The sequence below is a fragment of the Netta rufina genome (assembly GCF_964035555.1).
Source record: "Netta rufina genome assembly, chromosome: 7".
In the NCBI taxonomy this organism is placed as follows: domain Eukaryota; kingdom Metazoa; phylum Chordata; class Aves; order Anseriformes; family Anatidae; genus Netta; species Netta rufina.
The window spans coordinates 2,741,151-2,762,324 of record NC_140130.1 but is presented as its reverse complement, the minus strand read 5'-3'; the positions used below and the strand labels follow the sequence as shown (position 1 = coordinate 2,762,324).

General features: G+C 47.7%; 1 protein-coding gene across 1 annotated transcript; it reads right to left on the bottom strand.

The window, feature by feature from the left end:
* Window positions 1-1,510: 1,510 nt before the first annotated feature.
* On the bottom strand, window positions 1,511-16,569 carry ZNF365 (zinc finger protein 365; the record flags this gene model as incomplete). Its single annotated transcript, XM_084290155.1, has 4 exons — window positions 1,511-3,886; window positions 5,845-5,882; window positions 7,503-7,683; window positions 16,007-16,569. 4 exons carry the CDS (start codon window positions 16,567-16,569, stop codon window positions 3,640-3,642), a joined length of 1,029 nt encoding a protein of 342 aa, XP_084146281.1. The 3' UTR covers window positions 1,511-3,639.
* Window positions 16,570-21,174: the final 4,605 nt, after the last annotated feature.

Sequence of the window (21,174 nt, the reverse complement as noted above, 5' to 3'; positions counted from 1 at the left end):
TCCTCTCTCACCTCAGAAGAGCCTCTTCCTCTTTCGTAACAGGTTGTAAGGAACCTGCGACCTCCCGTGTCTGTTCTTTCACCCTTTATGAACATCGGCGAGGGGAAAGGGGCTTCTCGAAGCAGGGACTGCATTTAACCCGTGCAGCTTGAGCCTCCTTGGAGGGCCACGCAGAGGACAACTCAAGAGACCACGCTGCAGAAAGTGGCTGGCTGCGGGGTGGCAGCATTAGCAACACAACGGGAAAGGACATTTTGTTCGTGTCACAACAGCAGCTATTTTTAAGAGCTCGTTGCATGTTTCATGTCATAAAATCACTTCTGGGATTACGTTTTCTAAAAAAAAAAAAAAAAAAAAATAAAAAAATGCCTATGCCTACTGCAGAGAGCACTAAAATAGTCCACTCCAACCACTTCAGACAGGATGTATGGAAATAATCAGCATTAGCCTGATGTAAGAACAAGCAGAGGCAACCATTTGGTGACGCAGAATAAAGGGAGAGAAGAGCAGGACTTTGCTCAAGGAGACGGAAAGAGCTGGTGGCTTTGGAAGAGCTTATTAGGGATGATAAAAGTGGTAATTTGTTTGACCTGGTACCTGGCCTAATTGGTGGCCATCCCGTTGAATACAAATACCCAGCTGAATATTTCCAATAACTCTCCTGGAAACAAAACAAATGTGTTTAATCTCTGGCAGGAGAAAGTTGTTTTCACTGCCAAGGCAGAGGGGGGTCAGATACCATCAAGTGCTTTAAAAACATGTGCTCTCTTCAGCTGGCAGGAGCATCTCAAAATTTTATTTTATTTTATTTTTTTTTGGTATGAAGTAGTCTAATTAAAGTTCTAGGTTTCAATTAGTCTCTCGCCTTCCTGGCCGATAACGTTACGCGCCAGTCGGAACATTTTGTTTTCAGCAAAGGTCACCTGTAAGGGCCCAGCCCGCATATGTGCTGCTCCGAGGTGTTTTTAGTTTTGGACAAGGGGTTATTTTAAAACGTGTGCCAACTAGGTGGCCAGGCCCTACTGCATTGCCCTTCAGACAACCCACCTAGGTGTCCTCAAAGCGTCTCAAAGGGCAAAATGTGCTTCAGTGCAATTCAAAGGTGAGTGGTCAGCTCTGCCAGAACGCTTTCAGATTTTAGGTTTTAGGATACTTTTAAACAGACAGTTTCCAATTCCAGCGTTCCCTGCTCCCGAAGCTGTCCCAGGCTCCCACCAGTCACCCAGCCTGGTGCCTGGACGCTTTCCTCTGAGGTACTGCACCTCTCTGAGCGGGCCGTGACGTGCGAGCTGCGTGGGGCCAAGATGCTGCAGGTGTCTCTTGGGTTAATTTGCGCTGAATAGCTCTGAAAGATCAGTGGCATTTTATCTGAGGAAGAAACAGACGCCCAAATGGGCTTTGTCTTTCAAGGTGTTCATTGTCTTTTTCTCTGCTGTTGGGTAGGCTTTTGCAAGAAACATTTCACCAAGTTAAATGTTTGTATTTTCACAAAGTAAAATGAGACAGTAACTGAGAAATATATCTTTATTATTAGAATGTTTATATTCTAAAAACTTTTATCCGGGGTTACAATCCGATCCAATTTCTCTCTGATTACCTAACCCAGCATTTGTTCAGCAAGTAACTGGAACTTAAATTGAAAAGTTTAAGAACATGCAGCGTCTCTCACTCTCTTTTTTCTCTTCCTCCCCCACTTACAGTCAAGATTTTGGCGCAATAAATAATAAAATAAACATCTCATCTGTGAACTAGTAGTTGCACTTAACTTTGGTGACTAATAGAGTAGATAGGCATTTAAAAATAAAAATATTCTTTCAGTGTCAAGTGGATAAAGGAACATATTAATGTATTTACTTCCATTCTAAAGATCACCTTCATTACCATTTCTTCATGTTAGTAGGATGTGGGAAATGGAAAAAACCTAAAGGTTGTTTCTATGATATGGTTTTCCTAGGCAAGTTCTTGTAACACACGATCCGACCAAAACCCATGCAACACAATTGACAAATCTTCTTCACCACACAATGGCAAGTGGAAGGCCAGGTGTGGCCTTGTGACAGAGTTAAACAAATGTTAAAATGTCAGTACAACCTAAATACCCGAACTGACTTTACATGGTGACTTCCTATCGAAACAGTGTTGAGAAACTCTGAACATGTATCTGATAGTTCCACATCCACTAGGTAAAAGAAAAGTGAGGCATAATACTCTTTCTTCACTCTGCTACTTTCGGGGACTCTGTGCACCGGCAGATGTATGACACCTGTCGTTACCTGATCTGACTGACCGGTCCTCTTCTGCTTTAAAAATATTGCAGATCGGGTGCTTATTGCAGCAGTAATCATAGCGATGCACTGCCTTTTAATACTCGGTTCTGCTTACAGTCATAGTTATAAAAATGAAAAACATTTTTCACAAATCTTTATACACGTACTGTAAAAATCACCTTCCACAAAAACGATTTACATCTGTTATGAGCATCTAAAAATAATTTACGCAGACTCATCTCATCTATTCTTTCTGTTGCTTGAGAAAACAAATCTCTTCAGTAACATCAACAAGATGTTCGTATTTGTAAACATGGCGTGAGGATTCAGGTTACCAAAAAACTGTACACACGGAAAAATCATCTTAATAAATACTCTGATGAATTAAGGATCCTTTTAATTGGCACAAACCACTGTAAACACCCGTACTCCCATTCTGCGGTCATCTGTCTTCGTTACTCTTGGGCTTTGAGTTGAAATTTGAGGAGCCATCTCCCCCGGAAGGACTCGTCATGGAGATGAAGATTTGAAGGGGTTAGGTTATGATCACAGCCCTCTGAGGTCCTTCCCGACCCAAGGGCAGGCGCTGCTCAGGGTGCCACGTGCTGCGGCGTGCTGCTGCTCGCTGCTGAGCTGCCTCCAGGGGCCCAGCTCTGCCCTCGTGCCGAGGGACACCAGAGGCCGGTGCCCAAGGAGAGAGAAAGCTGCTGGGGTGTGCAAGCTGTGCTTGAGACACTGCAGCAACCCAAACTCGCACCAGCAGGGACCGTGGCTGCTGGCAGGGCCGGGCCGCTTAATGGAGGTAATGAAATGTGGAGATGTGCCCAAGTGGGCTTCCCGAGGGAAATCCAGGGTGGCAATCTGCTGCTATAGCAGCCTTCAAGCAGCTCGAGTAGGCTTCTTGCATCCAAGTATGCTTGCGCAGGTAGGAGTCAGTCATTGATCTTCCACCTAGCTAAGCTGGAAGAGTGACTGTTTGGGTGCCGATTAAATGGATTCTTCTGAACTTCAGCAACAGCATAGATGGAAAATAAATTACCAAGCTACATGCTGCCACTAAAATAATTAAACGTACAGCCACAGTACTGCCCAGCAAGATAACTGCAGTTGTTTAAAATAAGCTCTATAAATAAATAAATAGATAGAAAACCCTCTGTGTAAACTCAATAAAATGTCATTTCTCTAATAGTGCCCAAAGAGGGAATGGCGTTGCTAAATAATATAAATATTCCATATTGTATACATTTCTCTATATTAGATCTGTTACGTTTTGGCATGGCCAGGTGGATAGGAGAAGTGGGATAATTAACTTCATTCAGTATTTGTTCTGTTGAAGCCACGCTCCTGTGTTACTTTAGATCGTCAGCCGCTCCTATAGCTGTTTGCTCTTTTTACCCATCTTGGATTTTGCGCTCACTTTCCTGGCGGAGCAGCCTGGTTCACCTTTCTTTTGGGCTCTCCATATTTCTCGTGGGCAATCAACAGGTTCGTAGAAGCATCTGACCGGCTGCAAACTGTTCTTTTCTTCCTTTGCTTTTTTCAGCAAGACTCTTCCTTTCTGAAAGGAATGAGGCTTTGTGTCGGGGATGTTGTATGAGGCATGTTGACTTCCTCGGCTCCTGAAATTAATAATAGCGATTATTAATAATTACTATTCAGTCTTGCAAAGTGAAAGCTGCCCCAAATGTCCCAAACCTGTATATTTTTGCAGGCAGAATGGCCTTGCTTTACAGGACCAGGCTGAACGTTAAGAACAGTTGCAATATAAATGACATTTCTCCATAATCAAAATCATCCCTCGCTACAGGAACTACACGTGTTACTGATGGACTCTTTGTGCTGTCACAGCAGAATGGTTTATGGCAGATACATGCAGTGTGACAGCAGCACAACACATGTCAGGCCCCAGCTCGTGTCTGCCCAGATGCTGTGACTGAAGGGAAGAGCAGATGTGTGCGCTTGTGCGGCGGTCTCTTCAGGGCTCCCACAGGGCTATTTTACAGAGCTCATCGTTTCTGAAAACCCATCTGTGCTCTTGTCTTGGGCGTTGGACAGTACTGGGCATGGATAAGGCCAGTTTTGGAAAAAGCTGCCGTTGTGCAAGCCGTCTCCCATCAGGATGTGCAGCCTGACTCTGTCGTCCCTGTGCCACCCTCGGGGCTGGTCCTGGTTCACAGCAACAGCCAGCGATGCTACCTGATGCTTGTGCGCTCCCCTCCTCCTCACAGACTTGCAGAGACCTCCTGTTTGAACCACACCTGGTACCAGCCAAACGCGTTCCTCTTGGCGTGTCTCTCTCCAAATCTGCCCTCGTTTGAAGCCTGCTCTTTGAAAGACCTGCAGGGCGTCAGGAAAGCCTCTGCATTTCTTGGTAGGAGGCAGTGAAAGCCAACCGACTGCACAGGACCTGAGCCTTACCTACGGAATGACTTTACCTGCTGGCAGCTTTGTTAAAACCAGCTCGGGTCACGGGTAAGATGACAGGAGGGCATTGCCCAGAAGAGCTGAGCTGTATTTAAATTAAACCCGTTTGTGGCAGAGGAGGTGGATTTCTGCCCCTAATGAGTAGCCAGGGTGAAGAGGGTCTCTAAGGTGGCTGCAGACGCAGGCCATCGCCCGCTGAAAGGCAGTGCTGCTTCACGGGGAGGGGCAGCCCCCCACTACAGGTGACTCCGAGGTGCTGGGCTTTGAATCACGGGGTCGTGTGGGTTGGCAGGGACTTAAGACACCTCCCCCTGCATCAGGCTGAGGTTTGCCTTCATGCCCAGAGCAGGCAGAGCAAAATAAACCCTCCCTACCCCGCTGAGCATCTTCTCCTCTACCCTCTCTGCTTGGTAGCACAAGCTGGGCTATTTTTAATCTGATAATTCCAAATAAAGGCTACCACCAAGTGCTAGTTTTGCCATTGCCTTTTAAAGGAGAACTGGATCAATGGGTAAGCAGAAACCTCTACACAACTTTACAGACGTCTTTGAACTCCCACCGTTTGTCAGCAACCGATGGATTTTACCAAACTGTGTTATACTCAGGCCAAAGACTTCACCTTGACAGAACAGCCCGTGTTAGTGCTACTCCCAGAGCAGCTGCCTGAGTAACCCGAGATGTTGCCAGCAGCCGTACTTGCTCCAGACACTTGTTTGCTTACATGTGATGTTTAAGTTGACAGCGTTAGTGTCAGTTAGGAAATGACAGCTGTCTCTCTCCTCCCTACAGAATGTTAAAGATATTTTCAGCTGAAGCTTGACCTGCATCTACCAAAGACATTCAACAACTGTAGCACTGCAACAGGCTACTCAAGTCAATCAGAAAGGAGTCATTTATTTTACACAAAATTATATTCTTTGTTTTCCTTTAAAGAATGTCTCGTTTTATTTTTGATTTAGCAGAAAGCTTTTGATGGAGCAGTAATCTCTTTTTCTTTTATTACGTCCCATAAATACAGACCCCACTAAGGTACAGAACTTGATCCAAACCCAACTTGATTCAGGCTTTTGGATCAATTTGAAATGCAAAAGCAGCAATTTAAGCATGTCAAGTTACATTTTTTAGCAAGAGAAAAATAAAAAGACATACATACAGGCATCTGGGTTTCTTATTTAATGAAATGTCTGTAAACTGCAAAGAAAAAAAAGAAACAGGTGGTAAATATTAGTATTAAATTACCAAGCAATTAAAGTATGGAGATAAAATACATGAAGTCTTCAAAACCACATTTCCATTTTCACCTGCTGTTAGTACAAGAAAAATGTTCATGAAAGAAACCTAAGGAAAAGAAACGTTTTCAGATTGTTATTCCTCTAACTTAGTTTTTTTTTTAATTTGTCGTTAGTTGTTGGACTTTTCCCCATTATTTTTGTCATAATTATAATCCCAGTAAATTGCTAAAGAAGTGTGGGTTGAACAGAGATGCTTCACTTTAGGTTAAACAATATGGTACAATGAGCAGTAATTATTGTGTTCAAGATAATTAATAAGGGACAGTGCCTGAATAAGCTGTATTAAATTAGTTTTCTCTCAGAGCCTTTAATTTTGCAGCGATGTGTTTCCTTTACACGAGCAGCTAGAAAACTTCCACTACCAGCTCTTGTCTCTGCCCCCAGCAGCACTCAGGGACACCAGTGCTCCCCTCCATCCCCACCCCAAATTGTCTATAGGTCTTTGTCTTCCACATGGCTACAGAAACCTTGGCTTTCTACTACCACAGACCTCCTTAGTGCTGTGCGTGATCAAATGCCTCTCATCTCACCTCCAGGAGGGTGAGCAATTAGCATAGGCAGTGTGGGGTCTTCACTGAAACTAACATGTTCTGGAGAAGTCGTGGATAAAACTTGCTGTATAAGTGTAATGCTTTGTAGGGAGTTTAAGTAGTAATAATGAGGGCTTTGAAAGAAATGGTTATTTTTAAAAGCATTGTTCAGACAGCAGTGGTTTCTAGGCTCTGGAGTCTCGTCTGACAGGCCTGTGGGAATCCGTTTGCTCTTCCTACACGTCTGCTGATAGGGAACTACAGAAAGCAAGCTGAAACCTGCCAGCAGGTTTCTGTGTCCATTACAGGGATTCACATCCTTCCTGAAAATCTTCAGGGATCTCCAGAAAACTGCCAAGTCAGTAAATGACACAAGGGAAACTGTTTCCAGCAAAGGTAACGTCAGCAGTAGCCAAAGCTGGGAAAAAAACCTGGGAAATATTTCATTATTTTCTGCTCTCCTTTTCCCACCTTTGCTAACTGCTCTCATCCTTTCTGCTCAGCAGAAACCAGCAGCATTTATAGCCATCACTGCTCGTCCCATGCCCTAGGTAGCAGTACCTGACTGCAGCTCTAAGGGCACAAAGCTGGAATCCTCACCTGCCTGCTGCCTTTGTTCCTCACCCTATGATTTGGTTACAACTGCAGGTTGTTTTCCACACCACCCTTTACAACGATGATCGAGAGCTCTAAGCTGCAAACAAAATTCAGGTGAGTGAGACCCAGAACTTCTCAGGTTTCTATAATGAGACTCAAAATTGTTTGAAACTCACCTTGTCCTACTTAACACACGCCCTGCGTGAGGCATGACAAATATGAGAAGTGGCGGCTTAAAACATAAATAAAACAGAAGTCTACAGAAGCATTTATAAACCCAGCTCTGTCTGGGGAAGCGATTAGCCCGTCCCACTGAGCCTACTCACACTGAAAGTCCAGCACTTTCCCTCTGGTGGTGGGTGAGAATTAACGAAAGGGCTTTGCTGGCTTACCACGTGGTCGCTGACATCCATGTGGCTGCAGGCGACCTGCTGGTTTTGGTAATACTCTAGCTGCCTCTCCGCCAGGTCCACGCGCTGCAGCAGGTTCTCAATGAAGTGCTGGAGCCTGGCTTTTCCCCGCAGTTCTTTTTCTGCCGCTTCTTCCAGGAAGTGGTTGAAAGTAACAACTTCTCTGTAAGACAGAAACATCACAGAGAGGCAACGCGTCAATAATGGGGAGAGCCCCGGTCTCACTGCTGTCAGAAAAATACTGGCGCTGCTTCTCTTCTTCGTGGTGCTATCCCACCTAGCTAATTACTGTCCTTCCCCTCCAGTAAGGGATTTCAATCTTTTTGTGGACACTGACTACAGATCTGGAGCCCTGAATGCTGAATGTAAATTTATGGGCAGTGGGTTGTTGTTTTTTCTGTCACACTCAGAGCTCTTGGCAATAGTCCATAGATCCTGTTGGTCCACCGACAGCAGGGCAGAAAAGTTATCATTAAGCAAAACCATTCACCACTCGAGGTACCTGGGCACAGCCATAGCTACTTCGCCGAAAACAGATCCACCTTCTCTTCTCCTATTTATAAATGTGCCTATCAGTCCTGAAATGTGAAGAGGAGTGGATGAAATCCCCAAATCACCTTCCTGGTTCATCATAATCTTACAGCGGTAGTTTAAAACAGCTGCTGTGCTAGTTCCTAGCTTCAGAGAGCTGCTGCGGCCATTAAGCTCCATTTTGGCTGCAATCCTGCAAGTACTTCAAAGAGCAGCGCTATGAGCTGGAGCTGGTGGGAGCGCAGGAGATTAAGGGAGAATTTGGAGATCTTGGAGCAAGGAGTAAGTGCGTGGGAAGACCAAGTTTAGGTCAGGAGTTTAGCAGTGCTGCTTGTCTGGTAGCACAATTGGAAGCAACACATGGTGCTGCTGACTGTGAAAGGTCCCAGCTATGTATGGAGACAGAGCTCATCCTGAAGGGCTCTGCACACTCGGGGTGGTAAATGAGCCACTATTTGGGCCTCATTTCAGGAGTTCTGGGTGGGAAACGTTCGGATACAGCCAGCCATGTATTACAGAAAACGGCAAATCTGAGCATGCAGGATTTCCCCAGTTATTAAACGCCTGGAAAAACAGTCCCTGCTCTGCCAGTGAAGCCACGTTAATTTTTGCTCTGTACAAAACTCAGCGTGTGGGAGTTGGAGGAACCAACGCTTGCCAAATGAAACAGGGCATGATTGTTCGGTGGAAACACAGCGCCTGAGAAAAAAGCGTTTTAAGCCGAAATTAGGAAACATTTTGTAGCAGTAATGGCCTGTCAAAGCTTTGCTTGTTTATAACAAATCCAAATGTTCTCTGCATTTCATCAAAGATTGTTTTAACTCAGCATTGCTGTAGATAATTATTTTAAGTGAGCCGGTTTTGTCTTACGAAGTTAGGCATAAGTGGTCAGCTGTGGAAATCTGCCATTTGAACTTCAAGCTGCATCTGCCTGCTCTGAGCCAGAGCAGAGTGCATCAGCAGGCTGCTTACGTGCCCGATCCTAGTGGCAGGAACGAGCTAAAAACCAGCGCGTACTGCTTGGATGAGCACACTCATGAAGGTTAGTTTATACGAACTTACCCACAAAGCCTGGCTGAAGAAACTGAGAGGAGCCTTGTTTGTTAAACCCCCGTTTCAAGGCTTTGTACTTTCTGTGACTGCTCGGAGTGACTTGGTAATAAAAAGGCACTGAAGGATGCCGAGGAGGAAGCAAATCTAAACTCAATAAGGTCACATTGAGGGCTTTGTTCTCACCTCACTTACAGCACTTTAACTTCATGAAGCTACTCTGGATTTACCAAGCCCATGGCACTGCTGCAGGTTGCTCTTTTGCAGCGGACAGGAAGCTCAAAGGACAGAAACCTACCAGGTTGGCTCTAAATCCCTCCTTTGGGGAAGGAAGGGGAGCTGCACGCAGCCTTCCAGCAGAAGTGCTGGGGCAGAGCAGGGACTGGCCAGCCCGGGACACCACCAGCACGTCCCTGCCATGGCCACGCAGCCAGGTTGTGTGCTCCACTGCGGCTGGAGGCAACGAGCATCACCTCAAGGCTCTGGCATTTGTTTTTAGAAGGCTGATAGTTTCATGAATGCTAGTATTTGTAATGGTGCCAGTAAAGGTAATTAAAAAGCATTCATTAATCTCCTGCTCCATGGCATGAATGTATCACCTATAAATTTTCCTTTCCTACAAACATGCAGTTAGTGAGCTGCACATGGGGAGATGGGGGAAAATGGGATTTTTTTTCTGGAAGACGTGGATCACTCTCAGGAGAACAGGCACATAGACGCAATAAATTCCCTAGGATTCTTCGTGCTTTCTAGACTACTCAAGGTAACTTGGCATCCTACAAGCCCCTGTTTGTAGGAACTGTTACTAGCAGCAGCAGTACCATTTTGTTATCCATAAGATAGCAAGAAAAAAAAAAAAGAAAAGTGTATCCATTGTTTTTCTCTGCTTGTTCAGGTGCCTTGATACAATTTAGGAATCTGCCTTTAATAACTTTTAGATAAAACTTTTCCTTTGTGCTGAAATTGTACAACCGCTCTGTCAATTCCTTCTATGAAGACAGGAGCCAGAATACAGCCACCTGCTAGGGCTCAGTCTCACACCTTGTCCTGGTAAGCACCGCTTTTGTTAGTTCAGGTACTTTGTTTCTACTTTGTTCAAATCTCTCCGAACACCACCAAGCCCTGAGGAGCAATTGCTAATAAGCCTACTCGCTCCACAACCTCTTCCTCAGAGAGCTCGCTCTGCGCCACTGCTGTGCCTTGGTTACCTGAAGGAAGCTCCCAGAAGCATTTTTACACTCCTCCCCCCAAGAACAACAGGGAAACGGCTCAAAGATCTTGTGCAGCTTCTCTGCAGCCACTGCTTATCCGTGTAATTGCCTTTATCGTCTTGTAGTGTGCACAGACGTTTCCTACCTATAGTGATAACCCTCTCTCCAGTCCTATTCCTAGTATCTGTTTTTGATAGATGTGATGATTTTGTGCTTATCTTATTTACTTGCAATTTATTTCTCCAGGCCTCTGCCAACTTTTGGGTGAACGTTACGCCATGATTTCCATCTTTTTCTTTGTGCTCTGACACTGTGGACGATGGATGCTCCCAGCAGGTCAGCTAATGACTCCTAATGAAGTCGAGGGAAGGTGGGCGTGCGAGCATTACAGGGCCCACTTGGTGGAGGTGTAAAACAGAGAGCACAGCAGCACAGGCCTGCTGGGCTCAGTAGCTTTGCAGAACAGCACTCACCTGGAAGGGGACTCATTTATTAAAGCCTGGCTCAGCCTGGAAGCACTGCCCTTTCTGTTTGGAGGTCTCTGCTACCCTATGCTGATCATTCTACATCCGGAGTGCTGCTGCTATGTTAAGGAAAGGTTGTGCAGAGCTGTTAGCTCCCCTGGAGCCCCTCTGCTCTCAGCAGCACTTCTTTCCCACTCTCTGCTTCTGTTTGCTCTCTGCTCTGTCAGCCTGCAGCCTCCTGCCTCTTCTCATTCAGCACCACCCTGGCCCTCGCTGTAGCACCAGCAGCGCTAGGTCCCGGCACTGCATCCTCTGCGTGGACTCAATGATGCTCAGTGCAGCTCAGGCACCTGTAAATGGGCAGCAGAGTGACTTATCCTGTCTGCTTACAGTATGCAATCCTAATATTAACATAGGTTGTATAGCACAATGGCTTGGTGAAGGGCTGTGACTGGGCAGCGGGGAGAAGGGGCAGCTCTGTCTTGGGTGCTGCGACCTCCCTCAGACAGAAGCTTTTAGAAGCAGGGACGACTGCTCCTTCCCAGAGAGCAGAGGGCACATTAACTGGCAGCAGTTTGTGGTATCGGGGCCAGGGGAAACAGAGAGAAAGACAAACAGACAAGGGAGGTGTCTGAGAGGAGTCCATGCTGCCAGACTGACAGAGAAGAGCTCTTCCCAAAGGCAGTGTCAGATGTGGTAAATGAAGTCGTAAATCAGAGCGGCCTAGGTGACATTTATTCTTTTGCCTTCACCACTAGATCACGGGGTGGTCGCTGCAGAACTAGCGAGCCGCAGTTCTTGTTTACCAGGCAGCTGCTGGCATGCGGGCCCTGCGGATGCCCTTAGAGGTCGCTGGGTTTCAGCAGACAAACACGTGATGGAGTGGATGCAGAGGTTGGGACAGCTCCAGCTCCTTACCAACTGACAAGAAGGGATAATGGTTTCACACATTGCAACCAAGCCCTCCTACAGAGGCATCTCGCTGGTCCCAGGACTATTTACAGCCGCTTTGACACCTGCAACTGCTCCGTAGGCGAAGACAGGCACGAGGCTCTGGGCAGACTCTGCACCCAAGCATCAAATCCCTTTACAGAATTGCACTTTGCCTAAAATGGATAAAGAAACATTTTTTTTTGTTGTTATTTTACCTAAAGATGGGGAAGTTCCTACCAAAGCAAGTTTCCATTTCCTTGAGAAACTATTTAAAATACGAACATTCATTAAGTATTAAGGCTGCTGACCCGATCCATCACCCCTTTGCCTTCTGTGCCTGAAATCTGGTATCTGTTGCTCATTAGGCTGCGGTTTCACATTCCTACACCGCTATTCCTACACTGCTATCAGCACATTTGATTTAAGAGGTTCACACCTCCTCCTCTCAGAAAGTTACTGTCCTAGCAGTTGCACCCATTTGCTGGGTTGTGGTCTAGATCTGAGCCCTGAGCTTACTGGGGTGACATGGTGAGGATTAAAATGTTTTTATTTCCCAGCCCCATTTTGTGGGCTAGTCCTGCTACACTGGAACCAGTGCAGCTGAGAGGGGAGCAATGGCTTGAGTGGGAAGATGAAAGGACATGGGGAAGAGGGAGCAGGACCCCCTGAAACCAAGGGTGGAAAACCAACATCTAGTTGTGGTCATCAAAAGCAAAACCGGTTTGTTGTACAAGTGATTCTCATATTTAAAGGCAAGCTGTTGTTTTAAAGAAGCACAAATTGCAGTGATCTTTAAAAGCCTGCTCTTAATCCCCTTGTCAAGCTGCTGTTTGAACAAATAGTTCCAATAATTGCAAATTTCAGGTGAAGCCAGTGGCAAAAATAACCACTCACCACAATCGCTATTCTGAAATAGCCCTCTTATTGCAGGCTATGCCAGAGCAGAGGCATGACCAGACAGTCTTAAAACAAATGCAATAGGTTGGTTAAAGAAATTGCTGTCAGAGATATGACAACTTACTACATGAATGCTCTTGCCCTATAATTAGGAGACAAAGTGAAATTAAGTCCCTATTGAAGACTGTAACTTCAAATACCCTGTTTAGACCTACTGAAGACAAAAAAATCAAACTCTGCCATTTCATTGTTTTCACATGAGTTCCAGAAACAAGTCTCTAGGTGTCCAATAGCAGGAGTTGAGAACTGGTTTTATTTTCAATGGTTTTCTTGCTGTCTTATTCAACACAGTCTTATTCCCTTTGGGAAGGCTCCTGCGTTAGCTTTAACACCACAGTGCTCACACTGAGTTGCATTCTCCTTCATCAGACATTGAATAATCCCTTTCAGGGCACATTTTCTAATTAAATCATTTGTTTGCTCAGCAGCTCTGCTGAAGGCTTGACGCTGTGGCCATCATTCACCAAAACTATTCAGGGTCCAACTAAGGCAGATTGGTAAACTGGGACCTATCTTTAGCAGCTGTGCTTGCTTCTCTAGAACATCCAGGTAATAATAATAATTAAAAAAAAAAAAAAAGCTTTGGCTGTTCAACTCTCTAAGTTTGATGAGACTCAGTGACACAACAGCACCTGCTCTAGGACTTCTCTGTGCAGACAGTATTACTGCTTTAACTATGCAGTACTATAGTTAGCGTGGTGCCTCCACCTGTCCTACCCTTCACAACTCATCTCCATATCAGTTGCTAACTTTTTCTCTAGAAGAGCCTCTAAAGAAGAGTTTTTGTGACCTTATCTAAGACTTGGACTAGAATTTCTTTCCTCTTCACAAGATTTCTTTTTTAAACCCACAGACTGATCTCGAGTAGCCCTATTTCAGTCTCTGAGATCCGTAAGTGCATATTGGTAATAACCCTTTTCTGGTTTTCACATGCACCCTGTTCCTGATGTCTGGTAGCAGGGACAACCATTCAGAACCCAAAGGAAGACCGCTTTCCTTTGGAAAAGGGTGACCAAGATATTTCTGGGAGGAAGGTGTTTTCTTTTTCCTCTTTCAAAGAGAGGACAGAGGAACGAGTTTTCAGCTATAGTGGATCAATATCAATACTACTTTTGGGAAAAGTTATCCATATTCACAAGGTTGCTCATAGAAAAAAAAAATACAGTCCAAAGAAACTGATGAAAGCATTTGTTTCTGAAGGTCAGCAAGTATCAAAGCAGTCCCTAAGGGCTGCCTTTGACTTTTCACAATCTGCAGTGAGAACTCCTGCTTCTGCAATTTCCATTAAGCAGTCTTGTTTGGCTTTCTAATCATCTGGACTTCTTCCAGAAATCAAAGCCAAAGCTGAGATCCTCCTTTTTGAAGGAGAAAGTCATTTCAGCACACCAAGTAAGTGAGTTTCTGAACACACAGAGGGATTGAATATATGGACAGGTCTCAGAATTTACCAGTGGTCCAAGAGAAAACCAAACAAGTGACACTGTCATTACCAGAGCTACGAAGATCCTTTCTTTTCCCCCTCTACCGCTACATACCATGAAGAGCTTCCCTGCTATTGGCACAAAACTAAGTGTCTGGACATTTGTAGAGACTCAGGGTCAAAAAGCTGCCCATAGAAATATCAGCCGTGCTTTTACAAAGCACGATTTATATCCACCTTCCTTCTCAGTTTCCTAATTATACAGTGATGCTTGAATTAGGATGCCGTACCGTACAGCTTTCTGTGGCTGTATCCCTCGCTGTCCCCCAAGATGGGAAATGCAGAAGCTGTTAGAAGAAGACAAATCAGGTTTTCTGTGACCTCTACCTGTTCACACACCCTGCCTGATCTCACAGCCTCCTCAGAGTGCCTTGGCAGCGCTCTGTGCCGAGGCAGCAACGCAAGGAGCTGAGCAGCCAGGGCACCCTTCCATCTATCCCCTACCTCACCCAGCTCCAGATGCAGGGCAGGAAGGGGGTGAAGGAGCCCCAGCTGGCGCTACGATGAGGTGCTGCTGGTGCTGCACGACTCCCCTCCCACGCACATCTCAGAGATTTTGTGTGGGGCACAATTCGTGCCTCATTTTAGATATCCCAAGTTCAGCATCTTGCCTACAACATCTGCTTACCTGAGATCCCTCTCTAGGCTGCAGAGGGAAGAAGGGACCTCCCCAGAGCAATTCCTCCCACTCCCAGATACTCTTCTAGAAGAAGTGGGCTGAATCACGCTCTGACAGAGCCCATAGGGGGAGTTTGGCTAGATGGGAATATCAAAACTACTTCAAACTGTACGGTACATGAGTCCTTGAATCTTCTTGTCCACGAAGCTGCCCTAATGTTTCAGAAATCAGAAGTGCTGAGTATCTGCCCCCTCTCCTGGGGATCAGCTGCAGTCTCACTGTAGCTGACTCCTACTGATGGAGGAGCCATCAGCATCTTTTCTTTTTAGTCCTTAGACTGCGGGAAGGAGCGATGAAAGCCCTCCAAACTTCCCACACTGAACTCCTACACCACCTTCCTTATTTCTTCTAAGATCAGCGTCATGGCAACTAGCATCTCCCTTTGTAAGCCTGTGAATTGGTTTGGAGGCACTCCATTACCAACACTCTTCATTTGCATTCCTCTAAAATAAGTTGTGCTGCTCCAAAAAGCCTGAGAGGTTTCAGCAAGTGCAGAATAAACTAAGTAGTCCATGTATAAATAATATATCAGCTATCGCTACATTTTTAATGGCTGCATCACGAGCGGATTTTTAGATGGGCTGGGTTAGTCAGAGTGACTCTGGCGACTGGTCCCCATGGCCCCTCGGTGACTCCGGGTTCGTGGTGCTGTGTCTGCCCCAAACACCTCCTTGGGGTGGCCTTTTAGCACCGCGTCCAGCGGGGCTTTGCTGCAGCACAGGAGGAGGCCATCGCCCCGCACGGGCTGCCCCGCACGCAGCGGGGGGGTTTCGGGGAGGAGGCACCGCTCAGTTTTGGTACAGGTCTCCCCCAGCACTTACCCAGCCTCCTTTAAAAGCCAAGGGATTAGAGGTGTCAGCGTCAATCCGATTACGTGCTGGTGATGGCTTACGCTTGCTTCTACCCCACAGGAGCAAGGGCGCAGCGAAAATGTCCAGGTTAGTGAGCGGGGAGCTGCTGCTGCCCAGAGGCACTGCTCAGAGGAGCTGTGCCCTACCTGCTGGGGACACAGCCAGGGAGCTATGTCCCTAGAGATGGAGTCACCACCCGGGGGCGGCCGCCAGGTCCCTTCACAACCAGCAGGTGAGCAACCCATCCCCTCTCCGCTCCCCCAGAGGCTCTCACCGCCCCAGGAGCGCGGCGGGCCCGTGCTGAGCCATCAGCCCTTGCTCCCCACTTACTCCTCTTTCCTTTGCAGCTCCTCCTCGGACTCGCTGAGGCGCTGCTTCAAGGCCGCGATCATCTCCACCGCCACGTCCACCTGCCTGCTGAGCGCCCGCTCCCGCCGCTGCACCTCCTGCTTCTTCTGCGAGAGCTGCACGAAGGCCGCCCGCACCTCCAGCAGCTCCGCCGTCTTCTGCGCCAGCTCCCCGCTCAGCCTGGCCAGCCGCTTCTCCACCGCCTCGTCCACCGCCTCCACCACCCTGCTCAGCTTCGCCCTGACGGGCGCCTCCAGCTCCGGCTCCGGCTCCGGCTCCGGCTCCGGCTCCGGCTTCCCCTCCCGGCGCCTGGAGGCGCTGCCCCGGCCGCAGGGCTCCGGCGGCGAGCCCGGCGCCGCGTCCCGCAGCGGGAGGAGCGGGCGGCCCCCGGCCGGCCCCCGCCGCTCAACGCCGCCGTGGCCGTGCTGCAGGTGAGCCCGCAGGGCCGCCAGGCTGCCCAGCGGCAGCGGCAGGGGCTCCGGCCACGGGTACGGGCAGGGGCAGGGGCAGGGGCAGGCGGCCCGCTCCCCGCCGCCCTGCTGCATCCTCCGCCTCGGCGGGGCGGGCTGGGGAAAACTTCGGGGGATGGAGACGGAGCCCGGAGCCGAGAGGCTGCGGGGAGGCGTTTGCAGCACAGCCGTAAATCAGGCAGAGCGGGGAGGGGAGGGGAGGGGCGGGGCGGCACGGGAACCACCGACAGACAGACGGACAGACCGACAGACGGACGGACAGACAGACGGACGGACAGACCGACAGACGGATGGACAGACCGCCGGGCAGCCCCTCCGACCCCACGGACCCGCGCCCCGGAGCCGCCTCCCGCCCGCTGCCCCGCTCCACTTTACTGCTCTGTGCCCGCGGTGGGTGCCTGTTCGTAGTTAATCCCCAAAAACACGAGCAAAGCCGTGGAGTGGCAGCCTGTCTGAGGGAGTAGTGAAATACCGCTTTGCTAAAACCTGGTGCTTCGTGGTGGTGATACGCTGCAGACTTTTTTTTGACACCACGGTAAAGTTTAATTCTGTGCTGATGTATCTGTTCCTTGAGTGCAGCGTGCAGGAGGAGCCCTAAACGCCGAGAAAATCCACTGCATTGATAGATGCCTCTGATGTGATTAAGACGTTCCCGGTAAATGATTCACCAGATGGCACCTCAAAGGACGCTACTTGAAGTGCATTTCAGAGCTTCAGCTAATCTCTGGAGTGTGTGGGCTACCATCCAGGCTGCAACTTGTTGCACAAGGTATTTGCCCTGTACTAACCTGGTCTGACTGCAGCCGTTTCCCCTTCTTTTCTCCTTGTGCCTTGTAGGGTGCTACCTGAGGCCCCATGCACATCCAGAAGAGCTGATTTTCCCCAACAACTGACAAGAATGTGAGCCCTCAGAGAATCACAGCATGGTTTTGGTTGAAAGGGACCTTAAAAATTGTCCAGCTCCAACCTCTTGTCATGGCAGAGACCCCTCGCACCAGCCCAGGCTGCCCAAAGCCTCATCCAGCCTGGCCTTGAACACCTCCGGGGGCATCCACGGCTTCTCTGGGCAGCCTGTGCCAGTGCCTCACCATCCTCAAAGTGAAGAATTTTCTCCTAATATCTATTCTAAATCTCCCCTCTTTTAGGTTAAAATTGTTCCCCCTTGTCCTATCACTATATCACGGTCCTGGGGATAGAAAATGTTGATGGCTTCGAGGGAGCCAGGTGATGTTCCCATCTGGATGTGTGGTGCAGTCATTTTCTGAGTACTCGATGAGGAACAATCTCCCTGCGATGCATCAGCAAGTGAGCATTTTGCACTGGGGGACGTGCATCATCCAGTACACGTCTGAGCTTCCTTCCCTGTGATTTAAATGTGGAGTGGGTAGAACCCAGCGCTATCGCTCACACAAGCCCAGATTTACACAGCCATAATGCATGAGTCATCTCGGAAACTTTGCCATGTGCTGGGGGAGCCTTACCCGCTTTATTTGTATGCATCTCTTTCTTTCAACATCCCTTTAAGCACTTTTCAATAAGTCTTCCGGAGGGATAAAAGTTATTTAAATAAAGCTAGCATGTAGCAACCTGCCTGGTGCTGCATGGAAGGTGGGAATATTGAACGTATACGGCTTTTTTGGGTAGTGATCTGTACTAGCCATGCCTGGTCCCACAGCTGCTGATTTTGGCTGGAAAATTATAAGTTGACCTCTTCCTATTTTGAGGGTGCTCACTAGGTTAAAAATCATATTTCAAAGGTGAAGTACATTTTGTTTGGCTGGTCATTCCCCTTTAGTGAAGGGGGCTGGAAAAAAAAACAGTTTGTTTTTCAAGAGTTACGCATGTTGTTTATCTTCTGATTTTTTCCCCCATCCTAGATGAGGAGAATAGGTGAGTCAGTTCTGTTTTTATTTGCAGCCACTTTCCCCTTCAGGCTCACAATGCTGAAATGTTTGCGGGGGCTTTTTCTTGTGGCGTAGAGCTGGATTCACAACTATCAGTCTGGCTGCATTCATCAGCCTCTGCTTTCCCTTGTTTGTTTACAGCTTTGCTTTGAAAGGGGTTGTCAGGAATTTTTGTCTCTCCCCAGCATGCCCACACTCCCCTCTCTGGTCTTTATGGCATGATCCAGCCGGTTTGCAGGAGACATGAATCTGTGCAGCGTTTCCTTGCGGATGTTTTATTGAGCTATACGTAGGTATGCAAAGATGCACGCACACATCCGCTACCACTGCATGCAGATGGGGTTTTGAGTTTGGCTCTGGCAAGTACCACAGTCCCCTTGTTCTGCTGTAAAAGCTGTGCTTGAAATAGGTGTGCCTTCTCACTTCAGCTCATTTGTATGCTGGAAAGTGCAGTGTTTTTCTTGGTGTTTGAGCATGAACTACAAATACTCATGTTACTCTGAGATGCCGAAACCTGTCTGCATTTAATATTTATCTCCTCTCTCTGTTTGTTGAAAGGAAGCAACAAGTTAGTCTAAGGGAAGACCTTCGACGCTTGTAGGAATTATTTTAGTGGCCTTTACCGTAGTGGTGCCTCGGACTGGGATTCACACTAGCTTTGTGTGCAGGTAAATTCAGGATGTATCAAACATACAACAAGGCTTGTGTTACTGCCACAGACACTCATACCACCTAGTAGGAAAAAGACTTTCTGCTGTGCAGAGGCTGCTTTCTAGGCAGCCTCAAACGTGCTCTGATGGGCAGCACATGCTCTTCGATGGCAGCCCCGTGCTTGAACCTGCCCCTGTGCTGGAGGCAGCAGTCCCAGGGCACTTTAACCCCGGGGAGGAGGCCCTTGAGGGCAGGAACAGCCACAGTTGGCACCTCTTTTTCCTAGGGGGATGAAAGTCTGAGCTGTAAGCTGCAATGTGCAGCAGAAGGAGCTGAGCCTTTTAAGTGAACCTGCCTCTCCCCTGCTCCCCACGCTGGTCCCCTTTTGAGATCCTCAGCAGTGCAGCAGCACCTTTGGTAGTGCCAGGAGGCCTCCAGGTCTGGTCCACGGGGACAAGTAGCAGCAGCTGCACAGGGTCAGAACATGCCTGGTGGCAGTGAGGGACAAACCTCGCGTGGCTCTCCAGCTGGGACAGAATGTTTTCGATGGCCACAACACGCTGGGCGTGCTTAAGCCAGCTCTGAGCAGCGAGAGAATTATAGTCCAGGTACTAATTGTGGGATTAGCTAGCAGATTTATGCGTTGAAAGTTGGTGGAAGAGAGCCAAGAGGGAGAGAGTAATTGCTGTTCCTAGAGCTCTTCCAAAATGCGAGGCAATCTGCTGCAGGAAGGGGGTCATTCCTTTTTGGTTGAAGCTGCCCCACTCAAAAAAAGAGAGTGAAAGCAAAAAACATGCCAGGATATCTTTAAAGAAAGATTTCTCCCTACAGCAAAGCCTCTCCCTCATTGGGACTTATTAAAATAGAGACATTTTCTCCAAAGAAGAGTACAAAGCACAGCATCAAAGCAGAATTTCAAGCTATTTCATTCTGATGGTGTTCTTTCTGCAATGGACACCAGATGGTAAGGAGCACTGCTGTTAAAAGTTCGTACCAAATGCCTTCCATGTTTGAGGAATTACATGTGAAATAAATCACACTGATTTCCCAACGGAAAAAAAGTGTCCAAAAAGGCCATAAGAAGGACAGAGAATTGTCATTAATTCCGAATTAGCTCGCTTTGGTGCCTAATCCTATGCGCTGGGATTTTAAAAGTGTTCAATTTATATTTATTGTTCAAAAATAAGCAGAGGCATAAAAAGAAGAGCGTTGAAAGGCTGCGGTGGCAAATGCAGCCCTCTGCCATATCCAAGCGTGTGAGAGAGCAGCTCTAAGCCCTACGGGAAGCAGTGGGCCTGTGCTCTTCCTTCCCCTGTTTGGCTGCATCCCTGGCATCTGCGCTGCAGGCAGAGGGGACTCTTCGCCTTCCTCAGCAATGTCTGCTGCCCAGGAGGTGAGAGCCACTTGCTTTTAAAGCAGTCCGGGTGGGTGACAACATTAGGCTTGTGCATCTGTATCAGATATGTACCCTGGCTATAGAGAACACGCTGAGGAAGAGAAAATTACATTTCTCCAGGAGGGAGGAAGTGTGGCAGAACTATGTTTCACTTCTTCTATGGGCAAAAGATCCATCACAGGCAGCTCACATCAGAATTGTCAGGGATCTGTACAAGCATAGCCTAAATCAACAGATCATGAAAACCAAGCAGAACAAGCTGGTGACTGACCCTGATTCAAAGACACAAAGCCTGCACCTGGCCCTGCAGAGACAGACATCAAATAGCACGTAGGAGTGTAGAAGACAATTCAGACCTGTGTCTTTAGTGTCATTGGGGAGTATATTGATTTTATGGGATGCTTATGGACAGTTTTTTCCTCTTTTCTCCTCCTCTTGGATATTATACAAGAATTCATTTCCTTTTTTGCATTCTGTGTAAAGGTCTGGGGGGACCAACCATGGGCCTGCTGGCAGGAGGACAGGTAGGCTGGAGGTTCCTGCACCTGGGCAGGACACTGAGTGAGGGGACTGAATGGGGCTTTCAAAGCAACTGCAGAGGGGCTCGTTCAAGCCAATGGGCTTCCTATATGGTGGAGAGAAGGAGGAAATGATCTACAATAAAGGGGTGGACTCAGAAGGAAAAAGGAAAGTACAGAACGCTTACGAGTGCCTAAGCATGAGTGAGAT